The 23,560-nt window shown below is 32.6% G+C and overlaps 1 protein-coding gene across 1 annotated transcript in view; it reads left to right on the top strand.

Moving 5' to 3' along the window:
- The window catches only part of LOC132713361 (uncharacterized), a 70,897-nt gene that overhangs the window by 42,619 nt on the left and 4,718 nt on the right, over positions 1 to 23,560 (top strand). Inside the window, exons 5-16 of the mRNA XM_060695923.1 lie at positions 852 to 977; positions 1,505 to 1,573; positions 4,501 to 4,659; positions 5,896 to 5,982; positions 8,787 to 8,901; positions 9,284 to 9,381; positions 9,804 to 9,824; positions 14,623 to 14,755; positions 15,133 to 17,180; positions 20,672 to 20,809; positions 21,754 to 21,855; positions 23,012 to 23,112. Of these exons, the coding sequence (XP_060551906.1) occupies positions 852 to 977; positions 1,505 to 1,573; positions 4,501 to 4,659; positions 5,896 to 5,982; positions 8,787 to 8,901; positions 9,284 to 9,381; positions 9,804 to 9,824; positions 14,623 to 14,755; positions 15,133 to 17,180; positions 20,672 to 20,809; positions 21,754 to 21,855; positions 23,012 to 23,112 (3,197 nt within the window). The remainder of the gene's footprint in view (positions 1 to 851; positions 978 to 1,504; positions 1,574 to 4,500; positions 4,660 to 5,895; positions 5,983 to 8,786; positions 8,902 to 9,283; positions 9,382 to 9,803; positions 9,825 to 14,622; positions 14,756 to 15,132; positions 17,181 to 20,671; positions 20,810 to 21,753; positions 21,856 to 23,011; positions 23,113 to 23,560) is intronic.

Raw genomic sequence — 23,560 nt, 5'->3', positions numbered from 1 at the left:
TGGTTACTTTACATGTTTAATTTGATGTTGAAATTGTGCAATTGAGATACATAGTGAGATAAAGTATATTTGTTTTTGACAAGTTTCAACTAACACGACAAAATGTGATAAAGATAATATGAAGTTTTTGCCAGAACATGCTTTTTGTTTACCTATACTTATGGGGGAAGTACTTGTCTCTTAAATTTAAATAGTTGACATTCTTTTAGTCTATTCCACCCCACAGAACTTCAAACTTCAGTGGTATTGACAATAGACTTACTTCGGAATTAAGAATATTTGGGTTTTTCCTGGTACAAACAAACTTTTACATTTTCAGCCTCAAAAATAAGTGCAACTATTAGATTGACTATTCTATTGTGACAGGTAGTGCACCTTGAAGCTATAACAGTAAAAGTTTCCTACGGATTAGCTGGGAAAAACCCACATTTTCCGGGTTCGGGATGACATCTTTTAAATATCTGCTGTTCTTAGTGGTCATTATGTAAAGATCTTGGCTACTCAGTACAGTGCTACTGGTCAGCCTGCACAAACATGATCATGCCAATTCTGTTTCTATTCTCAACTGTTGGCAGTTTAAATTTTGATTTTTTTGGTGTTTAAAACCCCTTAGCAATAATAGATACTGTCTGTGATACCCCTCTTCTCGAAAGTAATAATTTATCTCCCCCCTATAAAAAAAAAATCTGTGAACAAAAAAAAATCAGATCCACAGTAGCACATAAAAATAATGGTATTTTATTTCAATTTGATAAAAAAAAATTATGTAGCCTCAAAAAATAAAATTATCATTTATAGAACAATGTGTCTGATATTTTATATACAATTTTTGTCATATTGTATATTTTCAGTGTTGTGTTAAACGTCTTTCAAGTCATCAGAATGCTCAGCTCCACTACAAGGCTGTGTGCCGTGCCCTCGCCACAGAGACCACGGAACTTGTTACCTTTCTTGATAACATTGTTAAAGGACAAGAGGTAGGTGATAATATTAAGTTCCTTGGTTTCAGTATAGATTAAATTTCATCTTCTCTCAGACTCATTGGATCAACTTATGATGAAAAATAAAATATGATGAAAATGCCCGGTCAGCTAAAATTTTGTAACATGAGCGGATTGACTCAAATTTGCAATGACTAAAGGAAAAAAATTAAATACAACTAGTTACTTACACCTAAAGGTTTATTTACTTAGTTATATAATATTATGATATTTTGCAACCATTTAAATTGTTGTTTTTTTGGGGGGTCTTCTTTTTTTTGTTATTCAAAAATGATTATAATATTTACAGCCAGATCAAATTCATGAGTCATTGTTAAATATTTTACCTTGAGAGGTCACAGCAACTTGGTGGTCTTAATTGATTGAACTAAAAGGGCTATTGATAAATCCTTAACCCATATATAAAGGGCCACTTGCTATTGCGTTATAATTGGTATTTTAAGACGGGTTTGAATTATATATTACAGTGTTTCTTAAAAAAAAGTACATTTCTGACATTTCAGAAGTTGGCTACCACTGGTCATGCTGGTGATGACCAACCCTCAGTGGACGACCTTGAAAGGTCAGATTGGGTAAGTACTTGGAGAAAACCAAAGTTCCAAAGATATATAATTCAGATAGGAATTAATTCATAAGCATATGTTGGAATGCCATAAGTCCATATAAAAAATATTTTGTTTAATGATGGAATTGACAAATCACAGCCTTTGTATTCTTTACAAAGTAAACAATGCTTTCAATTGAATAAGTTTTCTTCACTCACAAAGTTTACAATGCTCTCAATAGGACAAGATTTCTTCTCTAAGTTTACAGTGCTTTCAATAGCACAAGTTTTCTTCACTTAAACTTTAGGATGCTTTCCATATTACAAGTATTCTTCAATAAGCTAACAATGCTTTCAATAGGTAAAGTATTCTTCTCTAAGTTTACAATGCATTGAATTGGTCAAGTATCCTCCACTACATTTAAAATGCTTTCAATAGGTCAAATATTCTTCACTAATTTTACATTGCTTATAATAGGTCAAATATTCTTCACAGATTTTACAATGCTTTTGACACAAAGTTTACAATGATTTCAATAGGTCAAATATTCTTCACTCAGTTTACAATGCTTTCATTTGGTCAAGTTTTCTTCACTAAGTTTGAATTTTTTTGCTTTCAATAGGACAAGTATTCTTCAATAAGTTAACAATGCTTCTAATATGTCAAGTATTCTTCATTAATATTACAATGCTTTCAAAAGGTCAAGTATTCTCCACTACATTAAAAATGCATTCAAATAAACAAGTACTTTTCACTAAGTTTACAATACCTTCAATAGGACAAGTATTCTTCACTTAGTTCAATACTTTTAATATGTCAAGAATTCTTCACTTAGTTTACAATGCTTTCAATATTACAAGTATTGTTCACTTATTTTACAATGCTTCCAATAGGACAAGTATTCCTCACTTAGTTAACAATGCTTTAAATAGGTCAAATATTCTTCACAAAGTTTACAATGCTTTCAATAGGACAACTATTGTTCAGAAAGTTTACAATGCTTTCAATAGGTCAAGTATTCTCCACTTATATTACAATGCTTTCAATAGGTAAAGTATTCTTCACTTAGTTTTCAATGCTTTAAATGGGTCAAATATTCTTCACTAAGTTTACAATGCTTTCAATAGGTCAATTATTCTTCACTTAGTTTACAATGCTTTCAATAGGTCAAGTATTCTTCACTAAGTTTACAATGCTTTCAAAAGGACAAGTAGTCTTCACTAAGTTTACAATGCTTCCAATAGGACAAGTATTCTTCACTAAGTTTACAATGCTTCCAATAGGACAAGTATTCTTCACTAAGTTTACAATGCTTTCAATAGGTCAAGTATTCTTCACTAAGTTTACAATGCTTTCAATATTACAAATATTTTTCACTATGTTACAATGCTTTCAATAGGACAAGTATTCTTCACTAAGTTTACAATGCTTTCAATAGGTCAAGTATTCTTCACTGAGTTTAAAATGCTTTCAATAGGTCAAGTATTCTTCACTAAGTTTAAAATGCTTTCAATAGGTCAAGTATCCTTCACTACTAAGTTTAAAATGCTTTCATTAGGTCAAGTATTCTTCACTAAGTTTACAATGCTTTCAATAGGTCAAGACATTAGTATTCTTCACTAAGTTTAAAATGCTTTCAATAGGTCAAGTATCCTTCACTACATGCCTTCAATAGGTCAAGTATTTTTCATTAAATTTACAATGCCTTCAATAGGACAAGTATTCTATACTAAGTTTACAATGCTTTCAATAGGACAAGTATTCTTCACTAAGTTTATAATGCTTTCAAAAGAACAATTATTCTTCACTAAGTTTACAATGCTTTCAATAGGACAATGCTAGCTATTAGACTTATGTCCATATCACCACACTATGTTATACAATCAGAGACAATGTGGGAGTGTATTTTCACTGCTTGTGAATGTTCCTATAAATGGATGAATTACACCAATTATACTCCAAGTAAAAACATACAAATTACTGTAATTATGCTCTTATTTTATGTTTCGTTTTCTAGAATAGGACATTTCCTTGTGTGTGTTGAAATACTTTCTATGAATATGTTTAAATATTACTAGACTGGTTAAGGTATTCCAACCATCAAATTTTCTTATAATGGTGGGTAATTTAGAGTGCATTCCAAGTTCTTGTACCATTCATTTTAATTTTTTTGCTGAGTTTTGCTTCTCCTGTCAAATTGTTGACTCTGTCAAAAATGAGTGAGGAATTATACATCTATTTAATATTCAAGCGGGAGATAGTCAACCCAGTCAAAAATACAAAGGGGAAATTGTCTGCTCTGTTGGAATTAAAGTTGGGAATTGTTGGCCTTATCAAAAATACTAGTGCGGAATTGTTACCTCTGCTAAAATTACAAATGGGAATTTTCCTGTTAAGTATATGGATGAAAAATTTTCCTCCCTGTGGCCCAGTCAAATGTATTAATTGAAAATTTTCCTCCTGGTCAAAGATATATAATGTGATATTGTCCATCCTATCAAGTATACAAGTGGGGAATAGTCTGCCTTGTCTTAAATATGAGTTTCGAATTGACTGCCCCATCAAAAAATGAAGAGACGATTTTAATTCTAGACTGAGAATATGACAGGAGAGGTGGGCAATTTACCCACTGATTACAAAAACCAATGATTTAAACGAGCAGGAAATTGTCCTGGAGGAAAATAGTCTGTGTTTCTTTCCCTATCCTATTAATCCCAATTTAGCGTTATTTTAAATATATTTGTGGACAAAGATTTGTTTTCCTTTACAATCACATTAGCATTCATGTGATTATGTCAGACTCAAACAAAATACAAACATCCCTTTATTTTCTTGCCAGTCAAAACTATAAGCCAGACAAATTCAATCAACAAATTCAGGATTAGTAAAGGTTAATTGATGTGAAAAACATGTTTTGATTACCAGACAAAAGTTGTATTTTCTTTTTTTTGCAGGCAAGGTTATGGGTACAGATCATGCGTGAGTTACGGCATGGGGTACGGTTAAAAAAGGTCGAGCAGGTTCATCTACTTCCGGTTGAGTTTGAGTTGACACCGTTTGAGATTTTGCTTGAAGACATTCGCCTTGGCAGATATAAACTGAACCGGATAATGGTAGGTATAAATTATGAAAGATTTGCATGCTGTCATAATTAAAAAGCCAAATTATCATTTGCAGATATTCAGACTAATGGCTCAACATTCTGCTACAGTTTCTGAGCATTTTAGTGTACTTGTACATAAGATAAGGTTTCTTCATTTACTACTATAGCCTTTAAGTGTGCTTGTACATAAAATCAGGTTTCCTAGCTTTTTACTTAGCACTTTAGTGTACTTAAGTAGTAAGCAAGGAAAAGATTATTTGATGTATTTGTGCATTTTAGAAAACAGAAAATCTAATGCACTGATTATTTTTTCTGGCTAGATTTGAATAAAAGCTATATGAAATAACATTTATACCTTTTGTAATGCAACAGAAACAAGACTTTTTTCATCAAGACAAAAATATAATTTCCCAAGTACATTTTCTTCTGGCTAAAGCCATAAAATTAATGTGCACAAAATTAAATGATTTCTTTGCATGTCCCGTTAACAATTGTAACTAATGAAAGGCTTTTATTGTTTTTATGTTCAATAACATGAATGCAGCCTTTTATGTTATTCTCTTTTTCATGAATGGTTGTTTCACATTTATATACTATTAATTACTTTTGCGAGCATATTTCGTGATAATGTAATGTAGATCTAACCAAATAAGGTTTGTGTTTGAATTGTTTGGAGTGTGATGGGAGTACAGTAATGTTACAAGATTCTGATTGTGTCGCTTAATAATAGTAACATCCTATCATCAAAACAGTATTATTAATCTATTTTTTAACACAATTTTAGCTCCACTTTTCAAAGATGAGAAAAAAGTGTAGCAAATGCCATGACCTTACCTAGTTGCTGGCATTGATGTTGGTTAACCTTTTTTTTGTTATGATACATTTTCCCAGAATTTATCAAAGCTTTTCTTTTCAAACTTGATATTCATGTTTATTGTCAAATTTTATTTAAAAAAGGGCAGATAATCCTAAAAATTGATTTTTGTTATGCCCCCTTCTCTTGACTATGCTTTGCCTATACTATTAAACACTGAGAAAAAGGGGCGGTTGCTGCCTGGACACAGGTCTTGTTTTTAACAGGCAGTCATATCTAAAATGTTCCTGTCCTATTTAATATACATATTAGCATTAAGTTGTCAATTAATGATTAATATTAATATCCTCTATTAAAGCATATTAATGTGTTTCTATTTATATAACACATGTATATAACAAGTTCAGCATGGTGATGTATTTGTACCTATAGGTAAATGGTGACATTCCAAGACAGGTGAAAGATGATGCTCATGCTGTAATACTGGACTTCATAAGATCCAGACCCCCACTTAAACCTGTAAGTTCTAACATTCTATCATATGTATATACTAATACCTTGCTTGCATGTGATTTATATAAGCTCTTATGCATGTGTGACTGAACACATTAGAATTTGCTTAAACACATAATAATTTGCCTGAATACATAATAAATTGTTTGAATACACAAGCATTCACCAGAACACATAAGAATTTGCCTGAATAAATAAAAATTTGTCTGAGCACATACGAATTTGCCTGAATAGGTATGATTTTGCCTGAATACATAAGAATTTATCTAAGAATATAATAATTTGCCAGAGTGTTTAAAATTTGCCTGAATTCATGTGAATTTGCCTTAACACATCAAAATTGACCTGAATACATAAAAAATTACCTGAAAAGATATGAATTTGCTTGAATTTTTTTGCATTTGTGGAATGTTTTAAACAATACTTGAATATTTAAGTCTCATATATATATATATCCAAAACTTTACCTGAATATTTATGACTATGTGAATATGTAAAACTTTTCATGAATACTTAAAGTTTAACTAAGCTGGACACAGTGTTTTCAAAAAGATCTAAAGATGTTCCATTAAACAGTAATTGCTTATTGTTGTTTTATAAACCCTGAATCAATATAATGAATGGACATCTTACAAGTGTTACATGTTTTTTTTACCCTCTTAATTAGATTGAGCTTGTTTAATTGGCTGTCACTACACAAGGTACCTTGACAAAACACCAGCTGTAAAACTTGTTTTACATTGGTGATCCAGTATAATTGATACTTGTTTTCATTACTTAGCTTTAGTTGCATTTCTTGCCAAATATTTATTAGATCTTTGACTATTGTCTTTAAATCTAACATAATTTTTTTTTGTAAAAGCATCATTTTCTCAACAGTGTAAGACATATGTCTGCTGGAGTTGTTTTCCTTGCAATGTATTCATGGTTGATAACCCAGTATGTCTTAAATTTTTAACCCTGTCAGAGTTCTTTCCCTTGGATTATTTTTGTTACATTTTGTAAGAAATAGCTAGATAACAGAGTGTAATATTTCACAATTACTGTCTAGCAGAAGAACAATTCTGGTAATTCCTGTTTTATTTCTGAGGTGTACTAGCTGGTAGCTAGGTTTAATTACAGTTGTGGGAAATTATACATTGATTAAAGAGAAATACTGTCTGAGTGTAGGCAGGCCATGAATAATGGAATAAGGAAGTAAGTTTTTACTTACTGTATAACTTAGATTAACTTTTAGATGCTTGTTTTTATTGTTGAATTAAGCCGCCTCTGCCACCAGTATAGAGCCAGGCCAGCCTGCACATAAGTTCTGTATTGTCTGACCAGGCTCTATACTGTTTGCCAGCATAATTATGTTATAAAAATCCCTTCAATCTGTGACAGACAAAACTTCAAGGAAGGACTGTCTATTATACATGCAGTGTTAATAAGTAATTTATGTAGTGATCCTGGAGGGATTTAGAAGTGCACAGACTGAGGAACTATTTTAGGATGAGGACAGTTTTATTAGATGGTCATATTAGCTTTAAAAAGTGAAAATAATCCAACTGGTTTATGGTCAGTTTTTTAGTCAATTAACTTTTTTTTTGAAGGATAATTACATGTATAAATTGACAGGCATTTTTTGTACTGGATATAATTATACTATGTATGTTTTTTCTTGGTTTAGAATGTTATTTTTTTTGTTTGTACTTTAGTATGTTGATGTTTTATGTATGAATTGACAAGACATCATCATGTAACTTAAAAACTGGAGGAATAAATTGTTTCCTGGGTTTTTATAGTTGTTATGATTCTGTAAGCATAGAACATAATCACGATGTAGTCATGGACACAAAAAAAAGAGTAAAATGTAGAAGTTTTTACAAATTAATTCTTGCGGATGTAAAGTCAATGATAATAAGGAGTTCTGTAGTGGTGATTTTGTTAGTATTTTTGTTATATGAGAAGATGTTGGAGAAAGTTTTAGATTATTGCTGTTCATGAGGGGATTAATTTTGTGTGTGTGTGGATATTAGAAGGAGTGTTATAAGATGCACGCAAGCACATGCAGACAACATGTGCTTGTGGTGATGGTAAATCAGGGAGAGCATAATGTGTAAGAGAATGTATTATATATATAACTCTACAATGCATTAAGTGAATTTACCAGATGTGAGTGAAATGTTTACTAAACACAGCCCAGTTTAGAATACTTCTTCTTTTCGTTCTATTCTTTCTTTTTGTACAGACTTAATTAATTGGAAAATTTGTGATTCAGTTTGGGAATAGAATATGTGTAGAATTTTAATGGCAAAATTTGTGAAGTAATTGAAAAAAAGTTATGTGGATTTTTTTTTTGATAACTTTAACATAACTGTGGACTAAAATATTGAAAGGAGTGTTGGGTCTGTCTTCACAAATATTAAAAAAAACTTACACTTATTCAGTACACATAAATGATTATGTTTCTTGTGTAAATTATAATGATTATATGCCATACAGTAAAGAAAGTGGATGAAAATGTGTGTAATGTAAACTAATTGTGTTAAAAGCAAGGTATTCTCTTAACTGACAATGTTAGATATACAGTAATTGGCATTAATTTGGTGAACAGGTGCTTTCTTTAGCTTTCTTTATTTCCCTCTTCCATGTGAAAACAATGTGTTTTTCCTTCATTATATGTAACAATTGCATAAATTGAATCTTCAAATGTTCAAAACATGTTATTTGTATTTGTTTGTTTTTTTATTTAAAATATATCATAATTTAAGCTTTGTTTTCATATGAAAATTCATTACCAAATTAACGAATATTTTTTCCCTGTGCAGGTAAATCGTCGTCAATTAAAAGAGCGGCCCCTCAACATGGACCCAAGGGAATTGCTTTTAGAAAGTATTCGCAAACCCCAGACGCTTAAGCCTGTCAAGCAAGGCAAGGTTGTAGGTATGTAACTATGTTTTAAGGACAGAGTTTTTATTCTTACGTTTTTCTTATAATGATATTACTTATAGTGTTAAAGTTATAATAACTTTTATTAATATTTCTTTACAGTAAGTTTAACTTACACAAAATATGAAATTTTGATTACAGACAGTGTATAAATTAAGAAAGGTTGTTTTTTAATAGTTACAGAAAATCAAAAATATTTTTTTTGAATAGCTACAGAAAAGCAAAAATAAACAGAGAAATTCACAAAGATTTCATATAATTCACAGAAAATACAGGAAATTCGAATATATATAAAATATATTATTTATGTCAAGAGGAAGGAAAAAACATTAACTATGAACTTTGACATGAATATAGATGAAAATTTTATTTTTAGTTCGTAAGCCAACATTAGACTGTGATACAAATTATTCCTCAGAGGAAGAGAGTCCAAAACAAGTGAGAAAAGTCATAAAACCAGTCGCAGCCTTTCAGGTAAACCATATAGATAACATTCTTAACTTCAAAGGTCTTTTCATGTCAATGTTAATCCATTTTAAATTTTTATTGGGTTGTTTTTGGTTCTGTTAAGTTGTTTTGTGAGAAATATGTTCAAATGCATCCCCAGATTTTGAGTTTCTATTACTGTTCTGTTAATAATCCTGTTGTTTAAATTAAAAATTTTAGGATTTTTGAAATATGTTTCCTAAGTTATATTGCTTTTTGTGTTTTAACATTGTGTATTGATTGATCCAAACAAAATTTTGCATGAAGATGATTTAAAAAAAAACAAAAAAAAACTGGAAGACCCGGAACACAGTATTTTTGTTTTCTTTTGTTGTGGCTTTAAAGAAATGCATAAATCTACTTACTTTATTACTAGAGATGCTTAAAATAAAATATTTTACTAATGTTAGGTGTCAAATGGGAGCAAGGAGGTGAGTTAATCACAGTAGAGGGTCAGCACATTAGACCTTTATCCCCCATTCTACTACTATCATTTTCATCTCCATTAAATGAGCCACGCCATGACAAAACCAACATAGTGGGTTTGCGATCAGCATGGATCCAGACCAGCCTGCGCATGCGAGCAGTCTGATCAGGATCCATGCTGTTCGCTATCAGTTTCTCTACTTGTTTTAGAGTTTGTAAGCAGCTGGGATCCTGATCAGACTGTGCCCTTGGCAGGCTGGTCTGTATCAGTGCTGGTCGCAAACGCACTGTGTGGGTTTTGTCGTGGCGCGGCTCAAATATATTGTCCATCTCATGCTATAATTATGTTATTTCAAATTTTGAGTCCCAATATTATTACTTCTTGCATAAAAAACTGTGCACACAGAGGTGTACATTAATAATGAAGAAAACAAGCATTGGTGGATAAAATCATGCAAGGACGCACCCTTGATACACATTTCAAGATTTGTATTGTCTCAGGGTGCTGTGTAAAATATCTGACTGCAATGATGACCCGAATTGTTTCATTATCAAAACATAGTTGTCATTTACAGTTTAATAAAGGGATACCTTTTTTTTGTATATAAGCTATTTATTAATGGTAGAAAATTGAAATTCTAGTTAGTAAGTAAGTTTTGACACAACTTTACTTGATAATTCAGGTATAGCATTTAAGAAAAACATTTTATGAAATAAAACTTGGTCTATTTGTTATCATTGTTGTTTGTTTTAGTTTTTTTTTCCAACATCAAATTTAAAGATTTTGAAAATTAATTTTTTTTTCTTATTTTTTAACTAATTTGAAAGCATATTTTCTCCTACATGAAAATGCTGCTGCATTCAATGTTTCAGTTTTTGTAGTTATGTCTTATTTTTTTACTGTATCAGTTTTTATACTCATTGCTAGCATTTTTAATTACATTTTCATTGTTTATTTAAATGCCTTGTGTGCTTTAAAAAGGTTTATCAATAAATCCCTATTTAAAAAAGAAGTTGCAACACACCTAGCTGAATGTCATGTGCATTTAAGTGTAAATTATTATAGAGTGCTAGGTGATGGTTGTTTAAAAAAATGTTAAAAGGAAAGAAAAAGAAATGCTTTAGTATGTTTGAAAGAAATGCTGTTGCATGTTCTCTGCATTCTCATAAACTTTAAACTTGGCCAATGCATTGCCTCTCATAATTGGTGTTTACTTTTGATATAAATCTACATTTTTTGGTGTTTGAATACCTATTGTCTTCAAGTTTTAGGACTTAAAAATAAAATAAATAAATAAAATAATGAAAAAAAAAAAGAAAAAAAAATTAAATTAATTTAATACTTTTTTGAGCACTAAGTCTTCCTGATTGATAGAATACAGAAAATCTAATGTTTGTTGCACACTTGATTGAAAATATTGTAAATTTTGCACTTTTAAAAATACTTTTATGCCCCCTAATTGATAGACCTGGAGGGCATTTATTTTTGGTCTATTTATTTTTGTTTGCTTGTCTTTCACAAAACTTTAACCTTGACCATAAACAGAAGTCCTTCACATACGGCCGCTGGATGATTTCACAAGTGAAAGCCCTTTGATAAGCTCTACCAATTAGACTCACCTAGAAGTCATGGGGTCAAGATTAAAAAGGTCAAGGTCTTTTTTTAGGGGCATGACCTTCAATTGAACTTAGCACTTGTTTTTAATGTGCCCTAATATTTACATGTAGAGAAGAATGATGTAAACAGTTGCCAATTTGTATTTCCAAACTTCTCTGTTCATCACACATATTTTTGTCATTTCTCATTTTGACTTCATCTTGCACACGTTCACCATTTGGTGTGAGGTTGATCAAGGGGTCAAGGTCACTTTGACTAAAAATGATATTTTTGCTACTGTTCTTCATAGAGAATTCATTCATAAATTTACCAGTACTTTGGATATTTAGAATGAAGTTATCTTACCGAGACTTTACTTGTACTTATTGACCCTTTAAAAAAATGGTTATTAACAAATATGTTATTAATACATTTTAGGGAGGTATTTCCCTGAAATGATACATTTTCATTGGTTTGGGTTTGAGGTCAAATGGCTCAAGGTCACTTAATAAGAAATTGATTTTTTTTTCTACCTGACAACTTTAAAAATGCTTGTCAAATCAGCACTTGGGATCATAGATCTACAATGATTTTTGTAAATGTTCCTTTTAAAAATATTGAATATTGTAATAAAACTTCTTTTTTCTCTCTTTCATTATCAAACTTCAAGCTATTATTTTAGATGAATATTTATTAGTTTTGATTATCCATTTCATTCATACACAATCATATATTTACCTCCTTTTTTCAAAAAAATTTATTGGACCTAATATAAAGTATAATTGTAAAGAACACTTTAATATTTAACAACATTGAACTCGTGTTTTAAAAACTTTTAAAATGGCAATCACCTACATTCTACCTCTATAATATTTCATTCTTCAACCAAATAATACAATACCTTCATTTAATCACTTTTACATCCAGACTTGTATTATCTATAATCATGTCATTTTAGATATTTTGTATTTTTTCTAGATGTGAATTATATCCTGTGTATAATAGAGATATATAAGTTATAAAGAAAAAACTATAGTACATTATATCTATTTCCATGCCTTAGAATGTAGTATTTTCCTATGATAAATGTTACAAAAAAATGTGAATTCTTTCCCTTTGGGATGTTATGGGAAGGGATGCCTTGAGAGGCCAGGCAGGGGTTGGGTGTGATGGGAAGGGATGCATTAAGAGGCCGGGCGGGGTGGGGGTGTGATGAGGAGGGATGCACTGGGAGGCCGGGCTGGGATTGGGCTTTGATGGGGGTAGGTTGTCTGGACCAATAGGAGGGGGAAACACAGTGCGCCAATAAGCTAAAGGAGATTTTATTTTCTACTTTGTATAATGTAAACTTTTTATTGTCTTTTACTTGATCTAATTTCTCTCAAAGACATGTATTTTGCTGAAACATTTTATTGGAATTTTTTCTCATTTCCTTTGTGTTTTTGATGTATATTTTGGAATGTGGTAGAATTATTGAGTGCCCTGGGTGAGATACCGGCTTTAATTGAATTGATTAAGGCCATGCATGACAGGAGAGGATAATTATGCCACCGCAGCATCTGCGATGCGGTGGCATATAGCGATTCACCTGTGTGTGTGTGCGTGTGTTTGTGTGTGTGTTTGTGTGTGTGTTTGTGTGTGTGTTATATAGATTATATAGTGAACTTAAAAAATCTTCTTGTGAAAAACCACTAGTCCAATTTCAACAAAACTTGGCAGGATTGTTCCTTGGGTGAAGGGCTTCCAAAGTTGTTCAAAGAATTTCATTCCATACAGAAATCTGGTTGCCATGGCAACCAAAAGGAATTATAAGAATAAATTTAAAAAATCTTCTTGTAAAGACCCAATAGGCCTAGAGCTTAGATACTTTGCATAAGACATTGTCTGGTAGACCTTTACCAAGATTGTTCAAATTAAAGCCCTTGGATCAAAATCGGCCCCGCCCCAGGGTCATTGATTTTCACCAGATGTACATATAGCAAATATATGTATATAGTAAAAACTTATAGTAAAAACTTCAAAAAAATTCTACTAGCAATTGACAAATGCTAGAGGTTAGATATTTTGCATGAAACATTGTGTAGTAAACCTCTAGCAAGATTGTTCAAATTATAGCCCTGGGGTCAAAATTGCCCCCGCCCTGGGGGTCATTGATTATAATAAAAAATAAAAAAATCTTATTGTCTGAAGGTACAAGGCTTAGAGCTTTAATATTTGTTAAATAATATCATCTAAAGGTCCTCTACAAAAGTTATTCAAATGTTGCCTTTTGTGTCAAAATTAGCCCCGCCCCCGGGGCCATAGGTTTTCCTTATACATGTATGTATATAGTAAAAACTTTAAAAAATCATCTTCTCTAAATTTACAAAGGCTAGAGTTAAGATTTTTTGCATGAAACATTGTGTAGTGAACCTCTTGCAAGATTGTTCAAATTATAGCCCTGGGGTCAAAATTGGTTCCGCCCCGGGGTCATTGATTTTCATTATGTACATATAGTGAAAAAATAAAAAAATATTTTTGTCTGAAGGTACAAGGCATAGAGCTTTGATGTTTGATATGTAATATCATTTATAGGTCCTCTACCAAAGTTGTTCAAATTTTTCCCCTGGTGTCAAAATTGGCCCTGCCCGGGGGCAGTGATTGTCATTATGTACACATAGTAAAAACGGAAAATAAAACAAATGTTTTCTGAATGGGAGAAAGCTATAGCTTAGATATTTGACTTGACCTGTATCAAAATTGTTTTGAATTAAACCCTTGGGTCAAAATTATGCCTTGCCCAAGGGGACAGTGACCTACTTTCTTGTCCTTTGATGTACAGCAATGACATTTTGACCATGTGCACAGTTTTAGTTGTAAAATTGAACTATGATATCAGGTGACCTAGATTTTGATGATGTGACCTACTTTCTTGTCCTTTGATGTACAGCTATGAAATTTGAAGCATGCGGTGGCATAGCATTTTTCTCAAATGCAATCTTGTTTTTAAGCATGCTTTTATTTTGCTTTGATATTTTTTATGAGTTTATTACAGAATGTTGTATATTGTTTCAAAAAGTTTATTATTTATTATTTTAGTGAAGTCTTTTTTGATTGACATAATTTGTATACTTCTATATATTGTACTTTTATTAGTGGTTATTTTATAAAGTTATATGAATTTTTGTTTGAATTATTTTGATGAGCATTTCGTGACAATTTTTCAGGTTTCAACTGATGATTCTGACTCGTACTTCTCCGATCCAGATGATGATTATCGTAACCATATCAACGCCCCTGTGATGTCACCCCTGGAACCTATTTACCCGGATGCTGATGATGTTACTTGGAAACGTGCCGGTAAACAGATGCCTAAATTATACTGATATATTTTACAATTTTGATAAATGGCATCTATTTTGTATATATGTTTTTAATTGTGATTGAAGTTTTGAAAAAAAGATTTGTGTCCTGTTAAATTAACTTTGAATTATTTCTTATAAGGAATATGTTGTAGTTAGCATGTTAGAATAATTATGGTAGCTTAATTGGATGGGTGAAACTATAATGCGTGAACATTTATCTCTACCATGTAGGATGGAAAGTACCCTTATACCTGTTACAATGTCAGTAATTAAAACCCTACAAGACTTCCCAGTTCCATCATTTAAACTTTATTGTTTACATAAATCAAACATTCATTAATCCATTATGTTTTTTGTTTGTTTTTTTTTCAGTTGCAAAAGATCTTGTTAGACAACCTTCTAATAACTGTAGCTCTGTAACAAGACGTCATACAATAAGTGCCTGTGATATAAAAAGTGGGAAAAAGGTACCTTCCCAGCATGCCCCTCTTCCTGAAGAGGAAGCAGACGATGTTGTGCATGGTGGATATTTTAATCGTACTCATGCTGCAAGAAAAGCTACGAAAATTGTATCATATCGTAAAAAGCACCACAATGTACAGCATGCTATTAGTGATAATCCACAAACATTCGCTGCACAGAACGGTGTTCCTGATAGGTCGAAATCCCCGCTTAGGCATGTCAGTCAATGTGTATTGTCAAAATCGCATGGAAATATTGTTGACAATGTATTTTCAGTTCATAATAATGTGCATGATATGTCGTCTAGTGATACTTCTCGTTTATCCCGTTCTGCCAGTGTAGCCTCTATTTCAGAACCTCAAAGGTGTAAGTCTCCCAGTCGCCATATTGGACGCTCTCAGTCACCCAGAATGCATGCTGGTAGACCTGAATCGCCTGTTCGGCATTTATCACGTTCAGAAACATTTACTTGTAGTGTCCCTCGTAAATCGCGTGTTTGTATGCGTAGTGAAACCCATATAGCAACCCGCTGTGACTCTCCCCAGACTCGTGCTATGAGACATTCTGATAGTTTTCCGCCTCCAAGATCGGAAAGCCCAAATCATTCTTGTAGAGCAGAATCTCCTAGAAGACATTCTGTTCATATGGTGCATAATTCAAATGACAATGCATGTGAAAGTCAAGATAAAAGTGACAGGTCCCGTAGACATTCTTTTCAGCATGCGCATGGTTTTGTTTCTCATACTTCTCGTAATATGCCAAATTCTCGTTCAGTTCAGAGGAATACAAGTCTTACAAGTGCATGTGTATCAAAATCTAAGCATGAATCATCAAAAGAAGCATGGTCAGAAAATCACCGTCATGGTAACAGGTCCAGTTCACAGTTACCGAGTCGAGACCTACCACAGACCAGTATTGATAATATTAATTCGAAGCTTAATAGAAATTCTTTGTCAAAATCTGAAAATAATGAATCTTTACATGACAGTAAAACTTCTTATCCACAGGATGGAGTTACTGATGAAAAAACTGATAATGTGACACTTCGAAGGTCAAGGACAGCAATTGTAAGAGCAAGGTCGCGACCCGATGTTCGGTCAAAAGATATCAAAGATGAAGAGGAGAAACATTTCAAGTTAATTGAAAGTCTTGCTTTAAAAACAGGTCGAACGGATGATAGTAATAGAGCAAGACCTGCCAGTGAAATTGAATCAAACGGTAAAACTAGGTCACAGGTTGCCAGAGCAAGAAGCTGTGTTGATAGGTCTATGGTATCAAGATCTATTGACAGTAGAATTCCAGTAAGATCTGAAAAAACGGCCTCTGGCTTTACAAGAAAAGATTCGTCTGAGGCTGAAAATGGTGAAAGTGAGACCCAATCAAAGCCTAAAAGAGCTGTTAGACTGTCCCGTCAATCTGCAATAAGGACTGAAGGTTCAGAAATAAGATCAAAATTACAGAATAAAACTGCTGGAGAAAAAGCAAGTGAAAAATCTGAGGTGGAACCTGCCAAGCAATCAGAATCTTTACCACGAGAATCAAGAACTAGACGAGTTGGTATCGTTGCCAATGAAAACAATGTGACTGATAAAAATAATTCTTCTTCAGCAGACGAAAGTGTTAATAAACAGGAAGTGACATCATTTGAAAGGGAGAATACATCTCGACGACGTGAATTCAGACAAGTGATAAATAGACCAATTTTAAGGTCAAGGTCAGAAGTTAGACCGGAAATGAGGCCTGTAAAAGGTTCTCATAATTTACCTGTAGATTTTGAGCATAATAACCTTGATCATTTAGATGATAAGCACGTTATTGTACCCCCGCCAGAGTTTAGGGACCCAGATGATAACATTACGCCAACAAATGAAACAAATTCGCTCAGTTTCGATAATGAAAGTGTTCCAGATGTGATTAAGACAAGTCGTGCAGAGTTTAAAGTGGTAGATTTACTGCATGTAAGTTGGAAAACAGAATGCCCTCGCCAGGATCCTACTAACAACTCTAACCCTTGCTCTGATTGCAGGCCCTTTCCCTCAGTGAGTACCTTTATAACCACTCCTCTATTTTTAGGGGCCCATCATCTGATTCAATACTATTTTAAAGGTACAAAAATTGCCTCCAGATGAGTACTCAAAAAATAAAAATAAAACTGGAGATAAGTGTTCTAAGATATTAAGAAAAGTAAAATGATTCAAGATTCCAGTAATAAATTACATGTTATATGCTATTAATGACTGATTTGCAGTATTTATCAACATATTTCTACAGTGTGACTAATGTAGTAAGGGTTATTTCTACATATTTTTGACGTCTTTTTGGTAATTTACAAGGATTGTAAGATGCATTTGCAATTTAAAAATTAATTTCTTTATTTGCTTGAAATTTTTTTACTGTTGATACATTTTCAACAATTTCAAGAAAATTTACATGAATCTGGAGGCATGCTATTTTAAACATATTCTGGTGCAACAGTCCTGTATCATAGTTTGCCACATTAATATTTTGATAGGAATCAGGAGATGTGCCCCTTATTAACACTTCTGCCAATCAACAAACCTATTATTGAAGTTTTAAAATCATTTGATATTTCATTTGTTAGGTCAATCTTGCTGTATCTGTATTGTATTTTAAAATTTTGAAAGTTTGGCAAAAATCAAATTTAGACTGACTTCTTATTTTTAAAATTTTGTTAATTGGCAGAAGGCAAAATTAAATTTACTTCTAATTTCCTCTAATTTTTGATATAGCTTTGTGTTTGTACCAATGGATTAAAAGTTAATAATGTTTGGTAGCAAAGGCTTAAGGTAGTTTTACTGCAATGCTTTCCCACCAAAAATTTCCAAAATCGGCCCATATTGTAATAAATCAGTCATTTCCGGAATGTTATTTTTCACAATCTTTGGTATTTTGTAATTTTTAACCGTTTATAACCGGAATATAGTGCATAGCATTAAAAGATGAGTGATTGTAAATAATCTTGTGCCCAAGATTATGAAAAAAAATAACGTCCAGAAATAACCGATTTGCTCTGATATTTGCCGATGTTAGAATTTTTTGGCGGGAAAGTATTACAGACTACCTTTAAATATATAAAAATGTACTTATCGCATACCTTTTTAAATCTGCATATGCAAATGTGTTATTTCACATTAAATGTATTACTACATAACTATTTTTCATGATCCTGATCAAAAAAGACTAATTATGCATTTATAACTTTGTTTAACGTAGATCAAACCAATCTGTTTGTTAATAATACGTTTCTGGGTGTATGTTAAATACAATAACATTTTCTTGTATATTACATATTTCATGAAGAATTTCATGTTGGTATAATAAGCAATTCATGTTGGTACAATAAGCAATTTTATGGTGGTATTTTTAACTATTTTATATACTTTGTGTTGGTATTTTGAGTGTTTGACGCAATTTTGTGATGCTGTTCTTTTGGTTCAGTTTAGATATTGAAAATATGAATAGAGTTAACCTATATAACTCTATGTTCCTGTGGTTTCTAAGAAAACAAGTTGTTATATAAATAGTTTGTATAAACTACATTTACTTATTCTTTCATTTATGTGAACACTTTTAATTGCATTTCCTTTCTATATTCAAAACTGTTCTTCTAAACTGGTGCTCTGTTAATCAATTACGGTAATTAAATACCTTTTCCTTCAGTGTGGTGTAGGTTATTTTTCCTTTCTCATTCTTTTCCATCTGTCTGTTAGCTATGTGTCAACAGTTCAAGGTAGTCATTCATTTAACAATTATCGCTTAGCGTATGGTATTGAATTTTAATTCTTATTAAACAAGAAAGTCTTCTTTATAGATTTTTAGCTCACCTGACCACGAGGTGGTCAAGGATGTGGTATAGTGATGGCCGATGGGGCTATGTCCGGCGTGCGACATCGTCCGTCGTTCGTCGTCAACAATTGGGTTGTTAACAGTCTAGCAGTCACAGTTTTGATTGGATCATTGTCAAACTTTGTCAGAATGTTTGTCTCAATGAAAAACAGATCGAGTTCGAAGATAAGTTATTTCCGGTCGAAAACTAGGTCACAGGAGCTAAAAATAGAAAAAGCTTGTTAACACTCTAGTGGCTGCAGTTTTGATTCAAATATTCTGGAAATTTGTCAGGAAGGTTGTTTTGATGATTTCTAGGTCAAGTTCGAAGATGGGTCATCTCCGGTCAAAAACTAGGTCACAGGAGCTAAAAATAGAAAAAGCTTGTTAACATTCTAGTGGCTGCAGTTTTGATCCAATTATTCTGGAAATTTGTCAGGAAGATGGTTTTGATAATTTCTAGGTCAAGTTCGTAGATGGGTTATCTCCCGTCAAAAACTAGGTCACAGGAGCTAAAAATAGAAAAAGCTTGTTAACACTCTAGTGGCTGCAGTTTTGATCCAAATATTCTGGAAATTTGTCGGGAAGGTTGTTTTGATGATTTCTAGGTCAAGTTCAAAGATGGGTCATATCCTGCCAAAATCTAGGTCACAGGAGCTAAAAATAGAAAAAGCTTGTTAATACTCTAGTGGCAGCAGTTTTGATACAAATATTCTGGAAATATGTCAGGAAGGTTGTTTTGATGATTTCTATGTCAAGTTCGAAGATGAGTCATCTCCAGTCAAAAACTAGGTCACAGGAGCTAAAAATAGAAAAAGCTTGTTAACACTCTAGTGGCTGCAGTTTTGATCCAATTATTCTGGAAATTTGTCAGGAAGGTTGTTTTGATGATTTCTAGGTCAAGTTCGAAGATGGGTCATATCCAGTCAAAAACTAGGTCACAGGAGCTAAAAATAGAAAAAGCTTGTTAACACTCTAGTGGCTGGAGTTTTGATCTAAATATTCTGGAAATTTGTCAGGAAGGTTGTTTTGATGATTTTTAGGTCAAGTTTGAAGATGGGTCATCTCTGGTCAAAAACTAGGTCACAGAAGCTAAAAATAGAAAAATCTTTTTTCACTCTAGTGGCTGCAGTTTTGATCCAAATATCCTTGAAATTTCAATTATTTGTCAGGAAGGTTTTTTTGATGATTTCTTGGTCAAGTTTTAATATGGGTCGTCTCCAGTCAAAAATTAGGTCACATTGACCAAATATGGAAAACCCTTTAAAACACTAGAGGTCACATTTTTTACTCAATTGTCATCAAACTTGGCCAGGATGCTTGTCTAAGACATTGGTTGGATGCGGTTGATGGGTCAGGGGAGCGATCCAGGGCCATCATGGCCCTCTTGTTTAAATTAATTACTTCAGTTTGATTATTCTTAGATTATTCTGGGTTTTGTTTATTTGAGCTTTGACATTTTTCATAAGTTTTACTTAGGTTTAAAATAATATACCAAGTGATATTATGTCTGTTTGATTTATTGTTTTGTCATTTCTTGAAAAATAGAGTACTTGATTGAAATATGTAGAGTTCTTGTAACAAGTTCTTCAATTTTACCCAGCATAAATGGCAGAATCCTATAGAATGTTTGTCACTGACGCTAGAGGAAGTGACCCATATCAGATGTGTGCTGACAAAAGCTGAACTCGAAAGTTTGATCACCAATCAAGACCTGTACCATCAAGTCAGCAAGGGAAAGGTATGTAGAAAAATTAATTAACAGTCGCTTACGATGTCCTTAAAAAAATGGCAGAAAGGTCTTATTACTATAAGACGTAAATTTACTATGGCGTAAATTTAGTTCAGTACTGATAAAGGTTTGTACTCAATTTGACGAAAAATTCAGGTGACCTTTTGATAAATTAAATTTAAATTTCTTTGAAAACTCTGGAATTTAGGTAATATTTTGCTAAAATATTTTTTGAAAAGTATATATATTCTTTCAATATTTTCTAGGAAGTAGATAAAATAAAATGAGGTGAAGATGATGAAGAAAAAGTTGTTGCCCAGAACAAACTAATGATACATTTTCTGAATGATATTGACCAAAAAGTGTTTATGTAACTTATAATTACCTTTGACAAAAAATAAGGTTTAATATAATAAATATATTTTATCACTTGATAAAATCACTGTCCCCCAGATGCGCATCATTATATCACTCGGGCTAAGCCCTTGTCATATGATTCCTCGCGTTTGAACTCCAAACAGTGATTTTATTTAGCTATTAAATCAATGTTTGTGATATACATTGTATTATTTTTTAATTAAAAAATACGGAATTTGGAGGCATAATGTGCCTTTTTAGTTTTAGCTTTCTGATGGCATCTATACATCTTCTAATGTGACCTGTGCAGACCCAGATCAGTTGGCATATCTTGTCACCTTAGTGCAATAACTGGTTAACTCCTATTAAATTTAGAAGGACTTAACCCGTTACTGCACTACTGATGATTATTCTATGCTATCTGATCTTGTTATGCACTGTTCACAGTTCAATCACTACAGTCATGTCTTGAAATTATACACTTATATTGATCAATGATTTTGATCACATTGACACATGTAAAATATTGTATATAATATATAAGTATATAATTCATATAAGTATAAAATCAAGGTGTAGAGTATACTTTCTTGTAGGTTTGTTTTACGTGTAAGAAGACCAAGTTTTCCTTATTTGGCCAGTGGGGAACAAAGTGCAAATTCTGTCAAAGAACTGTCTGCAATTACTGTCTCAGAAAAGTAAGTTATAAAGTTATCATACTATGAAAGGTGTTTCTAACACACTTCGCACTATTACCCTATCAAACACTGGTAGGGTAATCAGGTGATATATTACATGATATAATTGTTCACAGCATAAAAAATGAATGCTTACACATCATATGACGTCATATAATTAATTATCCCCCGCTAATGGAATCGGGAGGGGGATATAGTTTTGGCGTTGTCCGTCCGTGCATCCGTCCGACTGAATTTCATTTCCGGACTACTTCTCTGCGACTACTGGCTGGAATTCAAGGAAACTTTATGGGAACCTTTAATATCAAGAGGGGAATGGAATATAGTCGGCTTGTTCCGGTCCGACACTTTAACTCAGAGTTATGGCCCTCGATTAGTTATGTAGTATGCATATAGAGTAAAAATCGTTTCCACGCTACTTCTCTGCAACTACTGGCTGGAATTCAACAAAACTTTATGGGAGCCTTCAATACCAAGAGGAGATGCGCATATCGTCACCTTGTTCCGGTCAGACACTTATGACTCAGATTTATGGCCCTTGATTAGTTATGCAGTATGCATACATCTCATTGGCATTTCCATTATTACTATTTAACACAGAGTTATGGCTCTGTTATTGCCCTGAATATTTATCAAGTTCAAAGAATATTACTGTTTATGCCATGATAAATATATAAATAAAGCCTTATGTCTTCAGTTGTTGTGTTAGTAATAACCAGTACTCGGCGGGGGATATAAATTCAACGTGCTTGTTACCTTTGTTTTCGATTGTTTATTGAACTATAAGTTTATAGACAAAGTGGTCAAGTTCGTTGACTTCAAACTGCTTGCCCCTCACCACTGTGGGTTCAAATCCCAAAAGAACTTTTAAGATTCTTTTATGTGAAGACACTATCCAGCTATCTTATAGAACGTCAATGCTTCTACCCAGGTGCTTGTTTGTGCACCAATTGAGGTCTTCATGCACCAATAAAACTGGAAAGTCCCCGTATGATCTATACTGTGTTGGTGTGACATAAAACTCAACCAAAGTCAAAGAAAATTTTGTAATGATTTTTATAGGTGTTACACAACTATCGTTGAATCTTGCAAAATGTTTGAAATTCTATTTGTTAAGTTGTGAGAAAATGTTTATAGATATATTTTATATACTTAGATGAGTGTCCCAACTGAGCATTTTGAGAAGATTCCAGTGTATACACTCAGTCCCGTCCCCCTTAGTCCAGAAGTGCTAGAGGCCCTCAAAGTATATGAAAGGTAAATATAGCTTTTATAATTGGTTTTTGAATATATCTTATTTACCAAAGCCTCCTTTTTCATTTAGTTTTCCCCAAGAAAATTTCAGCTGGTTTTAGTATTTAAGTATACACTTTTATAGATTTAATGTTTACGCACTGTTTGGCTATTGAAATCACAGGAGTGCCTAAATGTACTAAACGAAATTAAAGAAAACTATGGTCTTAACTCAGATAGTTGTTGAATTACATGGGTCTTCATGGCCTTAGCAGAAAAATGAAGATTTAGTTGCATTTTTGCATCTTACATGTGACACATAACAAGTATATGGATTGAGAATACTCGTACAAACACATTTTGTTACATACATGTACCTGTGCTGCTTTTGCATAGCCGTGCATATATTTTGAAGTGTTGTCATTTGCGATATATAAACATATTGTATAGATGGGCTATTTCATATGGTTAC

This window comes from Ruditapes philippinarum, unplaced genomic scaffold (assembly GCF_026571515.1).
Source record: "Ruditapes philippinarum isolate M1 unplaced genomic scaffold, ASM2657151v2 ctg1770_1_1_1_1, whole genome shotgun sequence".
Lineage (NCBI taxonomy): Eukaryota > Metazoa > Mollusca > Bivalvia > Venerida > Veneridae > Ruditapes > Ruditapes philippinarum.
This window is presented reverse-complemented; position numbering and strand designations above follow the sequence as displayed.